Source organism: Oncorhynchus tshawytscha, linkage group LG14 (genome assembly GCF_018296145.1).
Source record: "Oncorhynchus tshawytscha isolate Ot180627B linkage group LG14, Otsh_v2.0, whole genome shotgun sequence".
In the NCBI taxonomy this organism is placed as follows: domain Eukaryota; kingdom Metazoa; phylum Chordata; class Actinopteri; order Salmoniformes; family Salmonidae; genus Oncorhynchus; species Oncorhynchus tshawytscha.
Genome location: NC_056442.1, coordinates 13,191,753 through 13,215,294, shown reverse-complemented (window position 1 = coordinate 13,215,294; position 23,542 = coordinate 13,191,753). Strand labels below are relative to the sequence as shown.

The window sequence follows — 23,542 nt, the reverse complement described above, 5'->3', positions numbered from 1 at the left end:
TAATTCTGATGAACACCAAGATGGCAAAAAATATATGATTTTTGCTTCTTAAGTGAAAGATTTGTCTGTTTCCCTCCCATGTTGTTCAATGGTCTACAGTTTTCATAATTGGAGCAACAAATGAAAATAATGATAGACACATTACCAGTCAAAATTTTGGACACACCTACTCATTCAATGGTTTTTCTTAATTCTTTACTATTTTCTACATTGTAGAATAATAGTGAAGACATCAACACTATGAAATAACACATGGAATCATGTAGGATCCAAAAATGTCTTCAACAAATCAAAAAATATTTTATATTTTATATTAGTCAAAGGAGCTTCCATTTGCCTTGATGACAGCTTTGCTCACTCTTGGCATTCTCTCAACCAGCTTTACATGAAATGTTTCCAACAGTCTTGAAGTAGTTCCCACGTACAGTTGAAGTTGGAAGTTTACATACACCTTAGCCAAATCCATGTCAACTCCGTTTTTCACATTTCCTGACATTTAATCCTAGTAAAGATTCCCTGTCTTAGGTCAGTTAGGATCACCACTATATTTTAAGAATGTGAAATGTCAGAATAATAGTAGAGAGAATAATTTATTTCAGCTTTTATTTCTTTCATCACATTCACAGTGGGTCAGATGTTTACATACACTCAATTAGTATTTGGTAGCATTGCCTTTAAATTGTTTAACTTGGGTCAAACGTTTCAGGTAGCCTTCCACAAGCTTCCCACAATAAGTTGGGTGAATTTTGGCCCTTTTCTTCTGACAGAGCTGGTGTAACTGAGTCAGGTTTGTAGGCCTCCTTACTTGCACATGCTTTTTCAGTTCTGCCCACAAATCCTCTGTCAGGGCTTTGTGATGGCCACTCCAATACCTTGACTTTGTTGTCCTTAAGCCATTTTGCCACAACTTTGGAAGTATGCTTGGGGTCATTGTCCATTTGGAAGACCCATTTGCAACCAAGCTTTAACTTCCTGACTGATGTCTTGATGTTGCTTCAATAAATCCACATAATTTTCCTTTCTCATGAAGCCATCTATTTTGTGAAGTGCACCAGTCCCTCCTGCAAGCAAAGCACAGCCACAACATGATGCTGCCACCCCCGTGCTTCACGATTGGGAGGGTGTTCTTCGGCTTGCAAGCCTCCCCCTTCTTCCTCCAAACATAACAATGGTCATTATGTCCAAACTGTTCTATTTTTGTTTCATCAGACTAGAGGACATTTCTCCAAAAAGTATGATCTTTGTCCCCATGTGCAGTTGCAAAAGGTAGTCTGAATTTTTTATGGCGGTTTTTGAGCAGTGGCTTCTTCCTTGCTGAGCAACCTTTCAGGTTATGTCGATATAGGACTCGTTTTACTGTGGATATAGATACTTTTGTACAGGTTTCCTCCAGCATCTTCACAAGGTCCTTTGCTGTTGTTCTGGGATTGATTTGCACTTTTCGCACCAAAGTACGTTCATCTCTTGGAGACAGAACGCGTCTCCTTCCTGTGCGGTATGACTGTGCGTGGTCCCATAGTGTTTATACTTGCAAACTATTGTTTATACAGATGAATGTGGTACCTCAGGCGTTTGGAAATTGCTCCCAAGGATGAACCAGACTTGTGGAGGTCTACAATTTGTTTTCTGAGGTCTTGGCTGATTTATTTTGATTTTCCCATGATGTCAAGCAAAGAGGCACTCAGGTTGAAGGTAGGCCTTGAAATATATCCACAGGTACACCTCCAATTCACTCAAATGATGTCAATCAGCCTGTCAGCAGCTTCAAAAGATATTACATAATTTTCTTGATTTTTCCAAGCTGTTTATAGGCACAGTCAACTTAGTGTATGTAAACTTCTGGCCCACTGGAATTGTGATACAGTGAAATAATCTGTCTGTAAACATTTGTTGGAAAAATTACTTGTGTCATGCACACAGTAGATGTCCTAACCAACTTGCCAAAACTTTAGTTTGTTAACAAGAAATTTGAAGAATGGTTTAAAAATGAGTTTTAATGAGTCCAACCTAAGTGTTTGTAAACTTCCAACTACAACTATATACTGAGCACTTGATGGCTGCTTTTCCTTCACTCTGCGGTACAACTCATCCCAAACCATCTCAACTGGGTTGACGTCCGGTGATTGTGGATGCCAGGTCAACTGATGCAACACTCCATCACTTTCCTTCTTGGTCAAATAGCCCTTACACAGCCTGGAGGTGTGCTGGGTCATTGTCCTGTTGAAAAACAAATTATAGTCCCACTAAGCGCAAACCAGATGGGATGGCGTATCGCTGCAGAATGTTGTGGTAGCCATGCTGGTTAAATGTGCCTTGAATTCTAAATAAATCACAGACAGTCTCATGGGCAAAACACCCCCACACCTCCTCCATGTTTCATGGTGGGTACCACACATGCGGAGATCATCCGTTCACCTACTCCGCATCTCACAAAGACACGCCAGTTGGAACCAAAAATGTCAAATTTGTACTCATCAGATCAAAGGACAGATTTCCACTGGTCTAATGTCCATTGCCAGTGTTTCTGGCTCAAGCAAGTGTCTTATTATTGATGTCCTTTAGTAGTGGTTTCTTTGCACCAATTCGACCATGAAGGCCTGAATCTAGCAGTCTCCTCTGAACAGTTAATGTTGAGATTGTCTGTTGCTTGAACTCAGTGAAGCATTTATTTGGGCTGCAATTTCTGAGGCTGGTTACTCTAATGAATTAATCCTCTGCAGCAGAGGTAACTGGGTCATCTCTTCCTGTGGCAGTCTTCATGAGAGCCAGTTCCATCATAGCGCTTAATGGTTTTTGCGACTGTACTTGAAGAAATTTTAAAAGTGTCATTTCTCTTTGCTTATTTGAGCTGTTCTTAATGTAATATGGACTTGGTCTTTTACCAAATAGGGCTATCTTCTGTATTCCACCCGTACCTTGTCACAACACAACTGGTTGGATCAAACAGATTAAGAAGGAAAGAAATGACACAAATTAACTTTGCAATGCATTGAAATGCATTCCAGGTGACTACCTCATGAAGCTGGTTGAGAGAATGCCAAGAGGGTGTAAAGTTGTCATCACGGCAAAGTGTGGCTACTTTGAAGAATCTGAAATATAAAATATATTTAACACTTTTTTGGTTACTACATGATTCCATAGGTATTATTTCATAGTTTTGATGTCTTCACTATTATCCTACAATGTAGAAAATAGTAAAAATCCTGGAATGAGTAGGTGCGTCCAAACGTTTGACTGGTACTGTATATGTGCACATTTAGTTTGACTGCATTCCACGACACCAAATAACATCAAACAAAAAAAATACCCACATTAAAGTTTGGTTGAGGGGGTGAGATAACAGTTTATTACACATGCATTGTATCATTGCTGCCCTGGATTTGTCCCACTCCAACTATAACATCGCTTTCCACTGGAAGGCAGCAAAGAGGGACCGTCCGTCCATCCATTCGCTCTATTCCCATTCCCTATCCCCCCCACACACCAGGGTAAGCGAGCTGAATCGGACAAATCCTACTTAATGTGGCTGGTATCTCTGGTATGCACAAAGAACCCGAGAAGAGAGTGTCCCGCCTGGGTAGCATCAAACGACTGATCCGGGGATAGAGATTAATGGGATTATGACAGGAAGACGAGATGAGGGAAGTCAATGTGGGACTGGGATGTTCACTAGCTGAAAGATGGAGACACCCACTGTGCAGCACCCAAAGATCAAGGAGAATACTTATAGTATTGTTACAGAGCAAGAAATAGCTCTAAGAAATAACCTCAGTGCTTTGGGAATTGGATACTGCTAAATAAATTCATGCAGGTGGGATATCCTGAGAGACAGTGTTCTACCTGTTTAAATGGCTGCACAGTCCTATTTCCACATAGGGTGCAATGAAACCCAGACCCACTCACCCTAGCACACTTCTCCTCCAAATAACTACTACATGCTAGCATGAGAGTCCCCTCTGGCCTTCATTTCCCCTAATGCCTTGCATCCTCTCTATCCCAAATCGTCGCATAATTCTGGGATCGTCAGCTAAATCGCAACCCCAAGAGCAGGAAACGTGTGGCGCGGCGGCGGGTAGGCAGATAAGCGTAAGATAACTTTGTTGGCAGGATGGTCCTCCGCTTAGCGACGAGTAGGTGCTTCATTGGCACAATCTGGGCTCACGCCTCAGCGCCCTTGCTCAAAAGAGCCCGCATGCCCCATCATGACATCATGCTTTTGTGCAAAATCCCTGCGCCATTCACAGCCCTGCTCTCGGCTTAGGCCGCTAGCGCCGGCAATATCAACAAGTAGTGCCCATAACAGACAAGTACAGCGCGGAGAACTAGCCCAGTTAGTATCCATGTGTGTCTGTACCTGGATATCCTTTCAAATTCACTTAGGGAAAGTTCGGGAAGACTGGCTATTGATGCACAGGATGTGGGGACAACAATGTAAAAGCTGTAAAAAAAAACGGCAGCTTCATTTTGTTCCTGAGATGAAACATGAACTAAACCACATGGTCAGAACTAGCAGTCCTCCTTGACCCACTAATGTCTGGTCTGACTCTTCCCTCAGTCTAGTACTATGACCTCCATGACCCCAGCCTCAATGCTGAAGGGCATTACAACTGCTGGCTGTCCTGTGTTCTCGCACAACCGATTTTTCTCACCGAAATATATTTGGAATTGATATGTTTTGAAATACAGCAGTATACTTTTTATTCTGTAATATTATATAGTTGGACCAGATATACAGTTGAAGTTGGAAGTTTACATACACCTAGGTTGGAATCATTAAAACTCATTTTTAAACCACTCCACAAATTTCGTGTTAACAAACTATATATTCGCAAATATATATATCATTTAGCAAAAAAACATGATTATTTGTCTCTTTGAAATGAAACCATCATGTGATATATTTTAAACAAATACATATTTGTCACTGAACGACCCCCTGCCATGATTAAATAGTTTAAAAAATACATCTCTTTCATAATTTCTTTAAACAATAACTGCTTATTTACCAACACTTCTGAAAATTGATATATAGAGTTTTGGAATGAAACTCTATCTAGAAGGATGATGGAACTTATTTTTGGCATATTGCAATCCATAGAACTGATACTTACAGCTATGGCAAAGAAAGGATGCAGTATTCTACTTTAAAACAAGTGGGTCATCAGCAAGCCCCTTCATACCTGAGGCCCCACTGTTGCACTTCAGCCAATGAGAGACAGGAGGTATCATCTGCAAATTGCTTTCTCATTGGATGAAAGGTACGTCCTGTTGTGGATCCAATAGAATCAGCAGAGTGGATGTGGTTCGTGAATTATGACCCCGAGGACACAACCTGTTGAAACCAATTTTAGTAACACTTAAAAACATCTCAAGGATCGTACCCTTTTTTTCAATTTTCGCCTAAAATGACGTACCCAAATCTAACTCCCTGTAGCTCAGGACCTGAAGCAAGGATATGCATATTATTGATATCATTTGAAAGGAAACACTTTGAAGTATGTGGAAATGTGAAATTAATGTCGGAGAATACAACACATTGGATCTGGTAAAAGATAATACAAACAAAAAAACATGAGTTATCTTATCTTATCTATTATCTTTGAAATGTAAGTGAAAGGCCATAATATAATATAGCAGTTTAGGCACAATTTCGATTTTGGTCACTAGATGGCAGCAGTGTGTGGGCAAAGTTTCAAATTGATCCAGTGAAGCATTGCAATATTGGACAATATTTTGTATCAAGCCCAAATGTTTCCTGAATTGGTCAATTGATACATTTGCAAGTACATAACTATAGAGAACATACAAACATGATATGGTAATACAGCATTTAAGTTAACACACTCCCAGGAATGAGTCATTAGCTTATACACTAACTTTCACACATCTAGATGGCCGGGCGGGGTGGGTGTGGAGCCAGAGACAGCAGGGGTACAAACTGCAGAACCCAGTTCCTACATTTGAATATACAAATATACATTCAGCTTGACAAATCAGAGCAAGATTACTGAATGTAAGTACATTATTTACCTTCAGAGGTCAATGTATCAAACCAGTTGCCATGATACTTTTTGTTGTTGTTGTGCCCTCTCCTCAAACAATAGCATGGTCTTCTTTCACTGTAATAGCTACTGTAAATTGAACAGTGCAGTTAGATTAACAAGAATGTAAGCTTTCTGCCCATATAAGGCATGTCTATGTCCTGGAAAGTTTGCTGTTACTTACAACAGTCATGCTAATCACATTAGCGCATGTTAGCTCAACTGTCACGGTATAGGGACACCGATCCCGTAGAGTTAAAGGCATGTAGTTATGTGTTATTACTTGTTATAATATTATATCAATTAATAGCATGTTACATCTTTCTATGTGTCAATTTTTCAACTATTTCAAGATGACTGATATTAGCTCTGGTTCATTATGAGACTACTAACACATTATAAGCAGTTCAAAGGCTTATGTATTATGATGCACTCATATGCATTATACCCCTGTACACCAAAGTGTTACCCCCATATCTAACCCATTAGGTAACCCATGTACAATCTTACATCTTATTTTTTGTTTGAGTACGACTAAACTCTGCAGAAAATAACGTCAGATAATGTGGTAGATTGTGTACATTTCATTTAAACACTGGGGCCATGCTAAATGTACAAATAAAATAAAGATGTCATTAACAAAAAATACAAATACAATAATAGCAATACAGAAATATCGGTAGCACTCTACGGTGTAGAATAAATTAGCAATAACATGGTAATAACGGAAGTAGGTAATTTAGCACTTTGCAGCTCTGATACAATTTTATTACATTACATAGTAACTGTATTTGGGTCACAAACCATGGTCTTGTGAGGTTAAGACAGGATATAAAGCTAGATGTGATGCTTTATATTGCCTATTACTGGTAACTCCTTGTTTGTCAATCATAAGTTGATGATAATATGATACGATTCATTAGGATGAGTCTGAGGTATTGTGAGTGTTTGGATGGCTGATGAGGCCCCTCTGTGGTACACTATTATTACCCTCTTACTCCAAGCTGTACATTTTTTAAACAAAATTCTCCCGAGATATCTGTACATCTGAAATAGCTGCTGTAAAGTTCGTGGTTGTCTTTGAGGGACACTTTGAGCCGTTGAGTGTACGATATCTTGATGAACATCCATATACACAGAAGTAGTGGAAATGGTCGGAAGACAAATTGCAAATAAATAAACATTCGCAAATGAGTGGTAAGTCTTTTGTCTCTTTATAACGTTTGGTCTGCTTACAGTTTCCTGGGAACATCATAAGATAAACTGTTTAGACGGTAGAACAATATCGTTCTCATAGTACATGTTGCCCACATCTCAGTTTATATTTTCTATTTGTGTGGGTTACAGCTGACCAAACCAATGCCTGACCTTTTTGACTTTTTGACTAAAATCCAATAACAAAATAGTAAAATCTTTATGCCTGGATGCTGTAAATAAAGTGTTACCAATATTTATTTTGATGATGAGCAAACCAAAGTCCTTCTGTTTTTCGCTAAAATGTTAGATCATACATTCCTAGGCTTTTATAAAAGCCCACCGAAACAAGGATGACCTGACCTTACAATAAACTAAATGTAAACTTTCTCAAAAAAATCACACACATTTCAGAACAGTCTATTTACTGCTGATCACAGTACATTCCACATGAAATGTCTAATTCACCAATAAACAATCTACGTCAGTTGCTATATCTCTCAGTCTAACCAAGTCAGTAAACAGCTTTATTGTCGGAAGCTAGTTCATTAGGATGTGCCTTGCCTGTCCTCCTTTCCCTCCCTAATATAAAACCATTCGATGGGACACACCACGTATATTGTACACTACATGAGTTGGTATCATTCCCAACTGCGGTGTCCTATACGTTCCCATTTGTGTTGGATGATCCTATTGTCTTCTGCGTCACCACACGTCGCCCGGCGAATAAAGCCTGTCTGGCTCCCAGCTTAAATATTGCAGCAAACTAAAAACCAACCATCAGACTCAATTCATTCACTTCTGCTCAGTGGTGCGACAAGGACTGGGGGCCTTAGGTGGGAAAGAGAGAGGAAAAAAAGTTCACTTCACACCATTGGGTGCCAAGAGAAGGGGAAACACAACTACACTGGAGCTCTCACTGTGGCAAGTTGCCCATTTGTTAACTTTCACCAATATTATATTCGTGTTTCGGGAATAATATAACCTGGCATTGATTATTTCTATAGAGTTTAGAGAGTTAAGGTGTTTATTGCTATGGTGTTTGTTGCAAAAAAATTTGCTTTTAGACTGTTGGTTTTAGTCATTTGGGGTGAGGCAACGAGGCATGCAGCGGTTTTATGTTTGCTCTCTCGGGATTTGACAAAGAGTGAGCGAGTGGCTCATCATTGCTGTAGTTACAAAATGTTTTTAGCCACAGTGTAGCTAGCTATAAAGAACATTTTTGATTGTTATATGGGGAGCGAAAAATGACAAAAGAGAGTTGTGGATGCAACACAAGGATTCTTTGCATTCTTTGTCGCCAGTTCGATTTATAACTTGCTTTTCTCTTCTCCAACCCTCAATATGTAGCGCTGATTGTTGATCATGGGTGACTGGAGCTTCTTGGGAAACATATTAGAGGAAGTAAATGAACACTCGACAGTGATTGGGAGGGTGTGGCTCACAGTGCTCTTCATCTTCCGGATCCTCATCCTGGGCACAGCCGCTGAGTTTGTGTGGGGCGACGAGCAGTCGGATTACGTGTGCAACACCCAGCAGCCTGGTTGCGAGAACGTGTGCTACGACGAGGCTTTCCCCATCTCGCACATCCGTCTGTGGGTTCTCCAGATCATCTTTGTGTCGACGCCCTCGCTGGTGTACGTTGGCCATGCTGTGCACTATGTCCACATGGAGGAAAAGCGCAAGGAGCGCGAGGAGGCCGAGCTGAACCGCCAGCAGGAGCTGAGTGAGGAGAGGCTGCCACTAGCGCCTGACCAGGGTAGTGTGCGCACCACCAAGGAGACCAGCACCAAGGGTAGCAAGAAGTTCAGGCTGGAGGGCACCCTGCTGAGGACCTACATCTGCCACATCATCTTCAAGACGCTGTTCGAGGTGGGATTTGTGGTGGGCCAGTACTTCCTTTACGGCTTCCGCATCCTGCCGTTGTACCAGTGCAGCCGATGGCCCTGCCCCAACACCGTGGACTGCTTCGTGTCGCGCCCCACTGAGAAGACTGTCTTCATCATCTTCATGTTGGCCGTGGCATGCGTCTCGCTCTTCCTCAACTTCGTGGAGATCAGCCACCTGGGCCTGAAGAAGATCCGCTTCGTGTTCCGCAAGCCGCCGCCCCAGACCCAGGGAGGTCAGGGCGGCGAAGGCCAGAGCCCAACCGGGGAAAAGAGCTTGCACTCCATGGCCGTGTCGTCCATCCAGAAGGCCAAGGGCTACCGGCTGCTGGAAGAAGACAAGCCCGCATCGCACTTCTTCCCCTTGACAGAGGTGGGCATGGAGGCAGGCAGGCTGCCCGCAATTTACCAGGCGGGAAGTGAGAACGTCTCTAAAGTGTACGACGATTCTTTGCCTTCCTACGTCCAGACCACTGGGGCGGAGGTGAGGGTCCTACCGGAAAGCGGCGAGGACGAGGGCTCCGCGGACCCCGACGTGGAGGCTACCGACACGATAGCAGACACCAGACCACTCAGCAGTTTAAGCAAAGCCAGCAGCAGGGCAAGGTCAGACGATTTGACAGTATGAAAGTGAAATCAATGTGAAAAAGCATGGGAGCAAAGCCTCACAGAGCCTTAACTCTCGCTGTGGGGGAAGTTAACATCAGCTTGTTATTCGGGAAAAAGAGTTTAAAATGCTGTGCAAAGTGCAAGGAGCCTTTAGTTTTAAAAGAAAGATAAACTTGTATTTTATAAGACAGCATTTTTTGTACAGTTTTTATCAATCTATTTAAAAGCTAACAAAAAGAAAAAGGTTGTTTTCAGCAGGATTCCTATCGTACAGAGGAGGTTATTATTTAACAAAAACGTGCTGTTTTTTAATTCACATATTTTCTATCAAGAGTTTAACCAAAAACCAAACGCTTCTGATGTTTACATTTTTGGATTAGCCATTTAGCTTGATGTTAAATGTTATATTTCTATTGAACAAGTTTTTTTGCAATACCGTCAGGGTTGAGCATGTGTGTATGTATTACAATAATTTCACATCTACTCACACATATGCAACTCATTTATTTCACCTAATAGACCTACAGTATGTGTGAAAGTTGTATAATGTCCTTTAGATTTATTTATTGTATTTGTGAGGTGAAACATCACATTCTCATAGAATTGCCAATCAAACATTTTTAAAAGAAAGGACCACTGGTTAAATGAAAATTGACATCAATCTTGGCATTTATGTTTTTTTATCCACAACATGTATCAAAAAGCCTTGATAAACATATATTTTATTGACAACTATGGGAACCATGGAAACTACTGTGGGCAAAATACTTTCTTCCCTTCCTCTACACACAGCCGCCATGATGATAAAGATCTTGTCCTATCAGCACAAAGTATTGTTGAACAAGAGAGAATAAAAGAGCAAACTCATATTCACAAAACAGGCCTTCCTTGACAAAGTTTGAAAGAAAACAACTTTTTGATTCCATCTCATGAAATGTGACAACCATAAGCAGGTGTAGCCAAAGTGCTCAGTTCGCAATGTACATTTCAAATCTGGAATTAAATGTCAAACTAAGGGCCTCGCAATAAATTCATTTACACAGTGGTCAACACGCTAACGTCTATCACGTTGGTCAGGTTTCGACACAGATCAACCAAGAGCCATATTGTCAGGCAACATGACCATCTTGCTTTGCCAATGTTCATATGTACAAATATACGATGAAGAGGTATTCTTTTAAATTGTATTGGTTATCTAGTTGATGCATTTGTGTTACAAATGAAGACTATACATATCAGAAACCCATTGACACTAATTCTGCTAACTGGACAGTGACAGAACATAAATGCTGAAGTGAAACAATTTACGGGCCTTAAAATCAACCTTGGTTTTGAAATACGGGAACATGGAAGTGCCTCAAGGATATACTTTCTGATACTTGTCTTCAGTCCGTATGAGCCCTTCCATATTGTGACGTTGAAACATCATAGTGTGAAATTGAAAGTTGAACTGTGTGTCTCAATAGAATGTCTGTAATGTTTTGATGAGCGCCAATTGATTCCATGTTAACGGTCGCTTTTATTTCTATTTTCATTATTTGACAAAAAAAAATGCTATTTAAAATGGCGTAGTGGTTAAGGCATTGTTGCTCTGGGAACTGCTCTACTGTTGTTCATTTGAATTAAATCCCAATTCTATTTTAGGTTATTCAAACATACAGTTTAGAGAAATAGAATCCCCCTCCTATCTTCCTTCCTCAAAGTTTTGCATATCTGTTACCCATCACCCTACTTCAGAAAAACACCAGGGTCGTGTTGATTAGGCAACAAATGGATAAAAACAGACAAACAGAAAGGGAGTACTGTAACTGGCTTGATTTCGATTGCCATGGCAAAAACATTTTAAAACATGTTCTGCTGTGTTCCCTAATGAACAAGACCCAGACCAGAGATCTGATGAACATTTCAATGGTGCTTTCATTCCAACCAAGTCCTGCCATTTTGCCAGAGGCCGAATGATTCAGCAATCAGTATCGCCATCAACACATTGCCACAAATAATGAGAGGCGTTTAGCACAATCACCAGTCAGAGGAGGTAAAGCAAATGTTTCTGAGTGTTGATATGATTAGGAAAGTAATGCTTCCGCGGAGGGGGGAGCATTGAGCCTTGTTCAGCCAACAAATGCAAACCATCTCAGTATAGTGCAGTGGCCCCTCAAACCCCTGTCCTAGACAAGATGCTACAAGCTGCAAGGTTATCAACTTAGCCCAAACCTCAGTTCTGTACGTAATGTGAATGGGGCAGACATTCACTTCTGAGTGCTGCTCCAGATGGAGTGCTGTTCATTTGGATTAAATCTCATTTAAAAAATGAAATCCAAAACAAATTCATGACGTTGGCAAGGTATCCAGTTAAACATTTAGCCATGCTGAATGTCATCGGCCTTGCTGCCCTGCTCACCTGCATGTCAGCAGGGAATATCTGAGGAATATTAGTTTCTTATCAAGCTGTATACATTTCCAATAATCAAGAGACAGACGAGGGCCTCATGATTTCAAACCTCACCATAGGGTTAAGTGTCCTAGCAGTATCAAAGTCAGTCTTTTACTGTTTTTACGATCAAAATAAGTATTCTTAGTAAAAAAGAAAATAAACGTTTTACTAACTTGTAGTCCTATCTGCTCATAGTTGTGTGCAAGTATCATCTTTTGAAACTGTGAACAAATCCAATAAAAGGTCAGGTGTGGTCAAAAGGTGCCGCCTCCTTGTCTTTTCTGCATCACACACACAGACTTGGGTCGCGCACACACACACACACACACACACACACACACACACACACACACACACACACACACACACACACACACACACACACACACACACACACACACACGGTATGTATTTTAATTAGCAAGTATAAAAGGCCATGACTTTCATCAATTCGTTGCCCGACAGGAGACAGGATGCTCTCAATTGTACATCTGTAAAAGTTTGTGATGGTTTTAGGTGTAAAGCCAAATTTCTTTAGCCTCCTGAGGTTGAAGAGGCTGTTGCGCCTTCCACATTATCTGTGTGGGTGGACCATTTTAGTTTGTCAGTGATGTGTACGCTGAGGAACTTGAAGCTTTCCACCTTCTCCACTGCGGCCCCATCGATGTGGATAGGGGTGTGTGTGTGTGTGTGTGTGTGTGTGTGTGTGTGTGTGTGTGTGTGTGGCTGCATTTACACACGCAGCCTAATTCTGATAATTTTCACTAATTTGTCTTTTGACCAATCCAGAACAGCTCTGAAAAAGATCTGATGTGAAAAGGTCTGATGCGATTGGTCAAAATACCAATTAAAGGAAGAAATATGAGAATTCGGCTACCTTTGTATAGACAGCCTCAGTGTCTCTGTGTGTTTCTGACATTTGGAAAGTTTACTGACAAATCTTCTGTTTCCATCAGGACTGTCATGACATTTTTTATCTGACATGTACTTCACTGGCATAAAAGGGTCGGATGGAAACCTGGTTACTGACTGCCAGCTCTATGGGCGCACAGGTCATGCGAACATTGCTGAGATTGTTTTGCCAGCTATTTGCTATGAGGGGGAACTGCCCCAACGAAATAGCAGGATTTCATAGCATAAATTATAATAGCACAAAATAAATGCACCGTCCTGGGGTGCTCAAATGTGTGTCTGTTCAGTCAGAACTTCTGGCTCTGCTCTAGTCTCCCTCCCACATGAGTCGCTTGCGCCAGATGGCTTACTTCCACCCCAGTAAATTTGTTTTGACTTTTGATTTTCAGAGTTTGATCGTCAAGGTCCTAGCATGATGAGAGCGATGTATCTAGCTAGATATGTTCTATGTGCGCTATTTCTATGCTTCCTGGTCTTAAGTTTTGTTTTTGCTTTCAGCTTTGTACACCATCTTCAAACAGCTGGAAATACAACATTTAGACGGTAACTATTTGAATTTTAGCAACCAGGAAATGGCAGAGGGATTTCTGCATAGTGTATCTTTAACAGAGACTAAAAGGAGGCATTGTGCTGTTTTCAGGTGGTTTAGGGACCATCGTAAAAGTGCAATACATGTGATTGCAAGTATGCAAAAAATATATATGTTTTTGCATTCCCATGAAGATTACACACACTGCATAGGGCCTCCAGTCGCTAAAGGGCCCAACATTTTTATTAGTTACCTCTAACTACTAAGGGTGCTATATTTGACCCATTTACAAATATGCTTTTCAAAAGCTCCCTATCCAGGTGAAATGGAAATGTACAACCACATAAGGTGAAGTCACTGACCCCCCTCATCCATGCTACATTCATTAGAATTCCAGTTCACCACTTCCTTGATTTTATAGGCATATTTCTTCTGATAGGTCTAACTTTGAATACCTTTCTATCCATATGAGCTAAAGATATACAGACACGGGCTGTGGGTTCCTTCAACTCTCCTATCAAACTTACATTTTTTAAATTCATCCTCTTTGATTCTCTTCCAAATAGTTTTCCTAATACAGATTTAGATATTAATTAACATACAGATCTGATGTTCAATAGCTTCATATCCACATATACATCTAAAACGACTTGTGGTTAGGTCTCTGACTACCCTCATCCTTAGTTTGCCATGAATATTTCCTGTGATGGGTCAAATTGCTCACTGTCCACATGAGCTACAGATCTACAGACAAGTGTGGTGGGTTCCTTGACCTCTCTTATCAAAGGTACACCTTTTTATTTATTTTTTATTCCTCCCCTTTGATTTTCTACAAATATTTATCCTATACAGCTGTGGTTAATAATTCATGTACAGATCGCATTTCCATTAGCTTCCAGTCCAAATTACATATACATCTAAAACCACTTGAGTTTGGGTCTTTGGTGTCCCTTGTCACGTCCACTCCCACTCTGGCGCTCGACGTCACCGGGCTACTAACCACCGATGTGTTCATATTGTCGGTGTAGAATGTTTTTACTTTTAAGACTGTGAAATTCAAATCAAATCAAATTTTATTAGTTATTTACACATATTTAGCAGATGTTATTGCAGGTGTACCGAAACGTTTGTGTTCCTAACTCCAACAGTGCAGTAGTATCTGACAATTCATAACAATGCACACAAATCTAAAAGTAAATGATTTTGTGCCATGAACAGTTCATAAAGAAAAATATATATAATCGCAATATGTGAAATGTTGGTCCCATGAACTGAAATAAAAGATCCCAGAAATGTACCATATGCACAAACATTTCTCTCAAATGTTGTGCACAAATGGGTTTACATCCTGTTAATGAGCATTTCAGCATGATCATTACACAGGTGCACCTTGTGCTGTGGACAATAAAACATTACTCTAAAATATGCAGTTTTGTCACACAACACAATGCCACAGATGTCAAATCTTTTAGAATGCTCACCAGAGCTGTTGGCAGAGAATTTAATGCTAATTTCTCTCATAAGCCGCCTCCAATGTCATTTTAGGGAATTGGCAGTACGTCCAACTAGCCTCACAACTGCAGACCACATGTAAACATGCCAGCCCAGGTCCTTGACATCAGACTTCTTCACCTGCGGGATCGTCTGAGACCAGCCACTTAGACAGCTGATGAAACTGTGGGTTTGCACAACCAAAGAATTTCTGCACAAATTGTCAGAAACCGTCTCAGGGAAGCTCATCTGCGTGCTTGTCTTCCTCACCAGGGTCTTAACCTGACTGCAGATTGGCATCGTAACCGACTTCAGTGGGCAAATGCTCACCTTCGACGGCCACTGGCATGCTGGAGAAGTTTGCTCTTCACGGATGAATCCCACTTTCAACTGTACCGGGCAGATGGTATCGTGTGGGCGAGCGGTTTGCTGATGTCAACATTGTGTCAACAGAGTGCCCCATGGTGGTGGTGGGGTTATGGTATGGGCAGGCATAAACTACAGACAACAAACACAATTTCATTTTATCAATGGCAACTTGAATGCACAGATATACCATGATGAGATCCTGAGGCCCATTGTCGTGCCATTCATCCACCACCATCACCTCATGTTTTATCATCATAATGCACGGCCCCATGTCGCAAAAATCTGTGCACAATTCCTGGAAGCTGAAAATGTCCCAGTTCTTCCACGGCCTGTGTATTCACCAGACAGATCACCCATTGAGCATGTTTAGGATGCTCTGGATCAATGTGTATGACAGCGTGTTCCAGTTCCCTCCAATATGCTACAACTTCGAACAGCCATTGAAGAGGAGTGGGACAACATTCCACAGGCCACAATCAACAGCCTGATCAACTCTATGCGAAGGAGATGTGTCGCGCTGCATGAAGCAAATGGTGTTGACACCAGATACTGACTGGTTTTCTGATCTAAACCCCTACCTTTATTTCAAGGTATCTGTAACCAACAGATGCATATCTTTATTCCCAGTAATGTTAAATCCATAGATTAGGGCCTAATGAATTTATTTCCATTGACTGATTTCATATTATGAACTGTAACTATGTTCAGTGTAGAAATATGTTTAACAATATATTAAGGCGACATACAATGCATTCGAAACGTATTCAGAACCCTTGAATTTTTCCACATTTTGTTTACGTTACAGTCATATTCTAAAAAAATAAAAATCTACACAAAATAACCCATAATGACAAAGCACAAACAGAAAATAGAAATACATGATTTACATATGTATTCAGGCGCTTTGCTATGATACTCGAAATTGAGCTCAGGGCCATACTGTTTCCATTTTTCATCCTTGAGTTGTTTTTACAACTTGATTGGAGTCTACCTGTGGTAAATTAAATTGACTGGATATGATTTGGAAAGACACACACCTGTCTATATAAGGTCTCACAGTTGACAGAGCAAAAACCAAGCCATGAGGTCAAAGGAATTGTCCATAGAACTCTGAGACAGGATTGTGTCAAGGCACAGATCTGAGGAAGGGTACCAAAAAAATTCTGAAGCATTGAATGTCCCCAAGAACACAGTGGCCTGCATCATTCTTAAATGGAAGAAGTTTGGAACCACCAAGACTCTTCCTAGAGCTGGCCACTAGGCCAAACTGAGCAATCAGGGACAAGGGCCGTGGTCAGGGAGGTAACCAAAGACCCATTGGTTTCTCTGACAGAGGTCCAGGGTTCCTCTATGGAGATGGGAGAACCATCTAGAAGGACAACGATCTCTGAAGAACACCACCAATCAGGCCTTTATGGTAGAGTGGCCAGATGGAAGCCACTACTTAGTATAAGGTACATGGCAGCCCGCTTGGAGTTTTCCAAAAGGCACATAGACTCTCAGACCATGAGAAACAAGATTCTCTGATCTGATGAAACCAAGACTCCATGGTCTGAATGCCAAGCGTCACGTCTGGAGGAAATCTGGCACCACCCCTACGATGAAGCATCGCGATGGCAGCATCATGCTGTGGGGATGTTTTTTAGCGACAGGGACTGGGAGACTAGTCAGGATCGAGGGAAAGATGAACGGAGCAAAATACAGAGAGATCCTTGATGAAAACCTGCTCCAGAGCGCTCAGGATCTCAGGTTGGGGCGAAGGTTCACCTTCCAATAGGACAATGACCCTAAGCACACAGCCTAGACAATGCAGAAGTGGCTTTGGGACAATCTCTGAATGTCCTTGAGTGGCCCAGTCAGAGCCTGGACTTGAACCCGATCTAACATCTCTGGAGAGACCTGATAAAAGCTGTGCAGCGACTCTCCCCATCCAACCTGACACATCGTGAGAGGATCTGCAGAGAAGAATGGGAGAAACTCCCCAAATACAGGTATGCCAAGCTCGTAGCATCATACCCAAGAAGACTCGAGCACAGCAAGCAGCAGCAGAATGAGTGAACGTACCCGGTCAGTTTAAGTAGACCGTCAAATAAGGTAGATGTGATTGATACTAGCTTCCAATTGGTAGCATCTCAGCTTATGCATCAGCTGAGGTGGGGCATTCAGGTTTCTTTTCTGAACTGGCTCTGCTTAATTCGTGAATAATCACCAGCAAGCTAATGTTAGTAGTTTTGTTAGCTAGCTATAGATTGGATCATTCTAGATAGCTCTAGAGAATTAATGAACTGCTTTTATTAAATGCATTTGTTAACAAGTTGTCACGACTTCCGCCGAAGTTGGTCCCTCTCCTTGTTCGGGCGTCGTTCGGCGGTCGAAGTCACCGACCTACTAGCCATCGCTGATCCTCTTTTAATTTTCCTTTGGTTTTGTCTTGTCTTCCATCACACCTGGTTCCAATCCCATCAATTACATGGTGTGTATTTAACCCTCTGTTCCCCCTCATGTCCTTGTCGGTGATTGTTTATTGTAAAGTGCTTGTGCACGTCTGTCCTGGTGTGCGTTGGGTTATGTACCCAACGCACAATAACACAGCTACCCAATAACACATTTACCCAATAACACAGTTATTTCTCTCCTGCGTCTGACTTCTCTGCCGCCAGTTCGCACCCCTTACACACGTACCTTGTTTTCCATGAACATTTGTGTTCACTCTCGTATGAGGCAGGCAATCAGGCAGGAAAGGAGGGTCACCAATATAATCCACACAATAATTCACATTTTCTGCTGCGGGATCATTTTCCTGCTATGTGAAACGGGTCATTTTAACATCTTTCAATCATTAATTAAATAGATCAGTGAGCTACCTCGGGCTGGTTTTTTACAACATTGTCACCAGTCTGCCATTTTAAAGTGGAAATAAACTCTAGAGGCCTTTTTAAACCTCATATAAACTACATGTTTAGGACATTTCTGTGATTTAAAAAAAAATCAACTAATCAGATTTTTTCTGCCCTAAACCAATCAGATAACTTTGCCCTTAGAACAAAGTTGACTGCACTTTGTCAACCTGTGGACATTTCCTGCAACAACAGGGTGATAAAAATAAGATTCTATCTGTATTCATGTGCCATATCCCCTGTTTGATGATGATGCAAAAACATGTGTCTGTTTAACAGAAAGTGTGTGATGATATGTAGCCTATCTGTTGTTGTGCATTCTCTTGTCTCTGGTGTGTGGAGAGGACAGTAGAAAGAGGACACCGAAGCTACAAACAGAAGATCAACTCAATCTACATGTGCATGCCTGACCAATACCAGCACAGGGAGGAGGACATGACCTTAAACCTGGAAACACTCTCTCTGACTGCAGTCTGGTTCTAGATTTGAGCAAGTCATTCATCACAATTACTGATTAATCGTTCTCTTTCAACTAAATTAAGTGAATGATACATGTGTAGCACATGAATAAAGAGCAAATACATCTTTAGTCTCCTCGATATTCAAAGGCAAAGGAATTAGTAAAATATTAATTAGTAAAATATAATTGCTCTGATTTGAGAATAAATGAAAAATGGCAAACAAGTATTAATCTGTATAATTACATGGTCAATTTCACATGTACTTTCCTGATCACTATATATACAGTAGTTTCTAAATTGGTATGATATAGATTGTTATTGGAATGTTGTATAAGGTCCACTTTATGGCAACACCTTTATGTAAACCACTCACAGACTGTGCCATACACAACATAATTAAAACGACAACATACACCATTTTCTACAGACAGCACCACACTCCATAATCAAAAGGGCAAGACATTCCATAATCCTGTTGCCTGCAGTTATGGCAAGGTGAGACTCTCACAAACACGTACATGATGGTTGTTTTGCTCTAGGATGCCCAGAGACCTCACCAAAGGGGCTTGAATTTTCAAGCTCTACCTGTAGATTTAGCGGTGACGTAGTGTCACCCTAAGTTACAGAACACTGAGCAAAGCAAGGCGCAACTAGAGAAAATTAAGAACCCCTAAGCTCTGCATTTTCTGCTGGCTGCCCCACCACCACAGAAAGCACTGAGCTAGGCTGAAACACCTGCATTTTCTGCTGGCTGCCCCACCACCACAGAAAGCACTGAGCTAGGCTGAAACACCTACATTTTCTGCTGGCTGCCCCACCACCACAGAAAGCCCTGAGCTAGGCTGAAACACCTGCATTTTGGAGCTTACTTACTCAAGAAAGCAAAAAAGAGACCACGTTTGTATGAGGCTTTATTAACTCAATGAATTATATATATTTTTACATTGTTTGCTAACTGATATGTGACACATATTAATGCCAAAATAACATGCAAAACAAGCACACACAAAAACATGGGACTCTGAATGATGGGTTGCCACTGCTGTTAATTATTATAATATTTTTTTTAAAATGTGCCATCTGGATTACTGAATATGAGAAATTTGGAATGATGTATACTTTTACTTTTTATACTTAAATATATTTTAGCAATTACATTTACTTTTGATACTTACCTATATTTAAAAACAAATTATTTTAGACTTTTACTCAACTAGTATTTTCTGGGTGACTTTTACTTTCACTGGTATCTTTACTTTTACTCAAACATGACAATTGGGTACTTTTTCCAACACTGACACATTGCAACAAATAATGAGAAGCGTTTGGAACGATTACCAGTCAGAGGAGGTAAAGCAAACGTTTCTGAGTGTTGATATGATTAGGAAAGTAATGCTTCCGCGGAGGGGGGAGCATTGAGCCTTGTTCAGCCAACAAATGCAAACCATCTCAGTATAGTGCAGTGGCCCCTCAAACCCCTGTCCTAGACAAGATGCTACAAGCTGCAAGGTTATCAACTTAGCCCAAACCTCAGTTCTGTACGTAATGTGAATGGGGCAGACATTCACTTCTGAGGGCTGCTCCAGATGGGGTGCTGTTCATTTGGATTAAATCTCATTTAAAAATGAAATCCAAAATTAATTCATGACGTTGGTAAGGTATCCAGTTAAACATTTAGCCATGCTGAAAGTAGTCGACCTTGCTGACCTGCTCATCTGAATGTCAGGGTAATATCAGGAATATCAGTAGTAAATTTTAGAGGAATATCAGTTTATTTTTCAAGCTGTGTACATTCCCAATAATCAAGAGACAGATGAGGGCCGTGTGATTTCAAACCTCAACATAGGGTTAAGTGTCCTAGCAGTATCAAAGTCAGTCTTTTACTTTGTTTTTACGATCAAAATAAGTATTCTTACTCGTTGAAAAAAAGAAACATTTGACTAAATTGTAGTCTTATTTGCTTATAGTATATGTGCAAGTATCATCTTTTGAAATGTGTGGTCAAGAGGTGCTGCCTCCTTGTCTTTTCAGATACAAAATTGGTTCACACACACACATACATAATCACGCAGCACTTATCACACAGCACTCACGGATACATAGACACATACACACACACTTGCACATAGACACATTTGTGCATCACTCACACACACAAACATGAACACACACACACACACACACACACACACACACACACACATTCACACATAGACACACACACACACAGGAATTCCAATAAAACATAAGCTACTGTACAACCTTAGAGTTTGAAAGCATACTATACTCTATGCCCTGCCATCATGTTGCTATGACTACACTACAACAATTTAAGCTGATAAGGAGTTTAGTTTTCTGCTGCTCCCTATTGGTCACAGTGTGTGATGAGACATGATGTCTTTTCAAATGGTTTATCTTTACACATGCTTCTCAATGCGAGCTCTTTGTGGAGTATGTTTGGCCTACATTAATAACCAAACATGTATTGCATTATCACAGTATTTGACATTAGCAGACACTCATTCAGAGTACCATCGAAGCTGTGAAATGTAAGGGTTTAGGTTGGGTGAAATTTTACACCAATACAAGTGGTGAAAGTCATGGACACGCATGTGTATGCGTTTATTTTTTATTGTGCCGTTATTTAACCAGATAAGTCCTTGAGAACACATTCTTGTCACGTTCTGACCTTAGTTCCTTTGTTTTGTCTTTTGTTTTAGTATGGTCAGGGCGTGAGTTGGGTGGGATGTCTATGTTCCTTTTTCTATGATTTGGGATTTCTGTGTTTGGCCTGGTATGGTTCTCAATCAGAGGCAGCTGTCTATCGTTGTCCCCGATTGAGAACCATACTTCGGTAGCCTGGTTTCACTTTTGAGTTGTGGGTGATTATTTTCCGTTTCCACACGGGACTGTTCCGTTTATCGTGTTTTGTTGTTTTGTTCGAGTATTCGTTTTCATTCAAAGGCATAGTGAATACTTACCACCCTGCACCTTGGTCCTCCTCTCTTTCTCCCAACGACGAACATTACAATTCTCTGTTACAATAAAGACCAAGATGAGAGCGATGAGAGGGTTAATTGTGTGTGTGTGTGTGTGTGTGTGTGGTGGGGGGACAGGATATGTAAATATAATCATTAGAATACGCGAAGTGCGAAGTGTGAGAGAAACATTTCCTTGTTTGCTGCTTCTTTGGGCTTCATGTGTCACTTAGTGTATCAAGACAGTCAAGATAACACTAGCCAAGAAACAATAAGGTGCTGCTTGGATATTGTTTAGTACTATTTAAGTATTAAGGAAGCAATAGAGAAGTTTTGAGATGATGGCCAATGTTTTTTTCATGGTTTTGTTTGTCCTTTCAACATTCCGGGGTAAGAAGTCAAAGGTCATATTATGCAAAGTCTATATTTTAGTTATGGATTTTTTTATCTTTAAAAAGAAATGACGACTCAATCAATTGTATTTCCACTTTGTAACACGATAAAATGTAAATGAATCCAAAGGGTCTATATACTTTTGCAAGGCACTTTATATTGTTTTATGTCCTGCGGATTCAAGAAGAAAGATGACAAGTTCAACAGGAAAGTGAGCCTGTCAGATAGCCAGCAGCCTTGATTCTTGCACAGAATCTAAACATTTTTTGTAGAGATGTGTGCTCTTTTGTGTGATGCTGATTTCTACTGTCTCTCGATATTGTTATTACATATTGTTGTTTACTAAACAGCACTATGATTAAGTTTTATTAACCTATTGGACACACAGGTAAATATTCTCTGAACCTAACCGAACCTTGTAAGAATGGAACCACTGAAACTGATGGGATACCAGATGTAAAACAGCTTGGTGAGTTACAGGATGGCATTTAGATATTAAATCTATCTTATATGCACATCATATTTAAAACATAGATCCCCTTTACACACAACTGATATACAATACATTTGACACAGTTGTTGTGACTCTTAGAAAAAAAGGGTTCTTCGGTTGTCCATAGGAGAACCTTTTTTGGTTTCAGGTATAACCCTTTTGTGTTCCATGAAAAATACTCTGTTGTATCACAATCTGCCAAATGTGTTGTACATCAGTTGTAAAACCTGACTGTGTACAAGGCCAGTAACATTCATGATAAAGCAGTAGAATTGCCACAAAGCAACAAGTTAAACTTCCCCAAAAAAATGTATTTTTATTTCCTTGTTCTTCAGAACGTCTTGACTTTATTCGACTGTGTATCACGTGTCTGGGTTTGTCGATCATGCTCATTCTCTCATATGCTGTCATCACCCTCCTTCACAAACTGAAGATGCACAGGTTGGTGATACTTGCTCTGTTTGTATTTTAGAAGTACATTATCATATATGACCATTAACAAAAACATTCAAACTGGATTTTCTAAATGAATGCATGGATTTTTTCAATTTCGATGAGTCTCTTATTCAATGGGTAAAAGTAATGTATAGCAACCCAGTGTTGTGTTTGAGACCACCTAAAGCGAGACTGATTATTGACTAAGACTTGAGCAAATCGAGTCAGAGTCAAGACCAAGCCCGGAGGGGGTGGGGGGCGAGACCGAGTCAAGACCGGGAGGGGGACAAGGGGTCCGAGTCAAGGCCTATTCCTGAAAAATGCGAGTCCAATTCAAGACCATGATTGCAGTTTTGTCAAATTGCCACCATAATAAGAGTTCAAAATGTCCAGTATTTCTGTGTTCATTTTTCAGAACAA

General features: G+C 40.7%; 2 protein-coding genes across 3 annotated transcripts in view; one reads left to right on the top strand and one right to left on the bottom strand.

Annotated features, from left to right (window-relative positions):
* The window catches only part of LOC112253933 (gap junction alpha-5 protein), a 53,538-nt gene that overhangs the window by 28,145 nt on the left and 1,851 nt on the right, over positions 1-23,542 (bottom strand). The window lies entirely within an intron of this gene.
* LOC112266575 (gap junction alpha-8 protein-like) lies at positions 8,012-12,412 on the top strand. Its single transcript, XM_024444161.1, has 2 exons — positions 8,012-8,159; positions 8,586-12,412. The coding sequence occupies exon 2, from the start codon at positions 8,601-8,603 to the stop codon at positions 9,747-9,749; it is 1,149 nt and encodes a 382-aa protein (XP_024299929.1). The 5' UTR covers positions 8,012-8,159; positions 8,586-8,600; the 3' UTR covers positions 9,750-12,412.

Excerpts from the sequence above, each read along its gene's own strand:
- LOC112266575 (XM_024444161.1), top strand. The coding sequence starts at position 8,601 with ATGGGTGACTGGAGCTTCTTGGGAAACATATTAGAGGAAGTAAATGAA.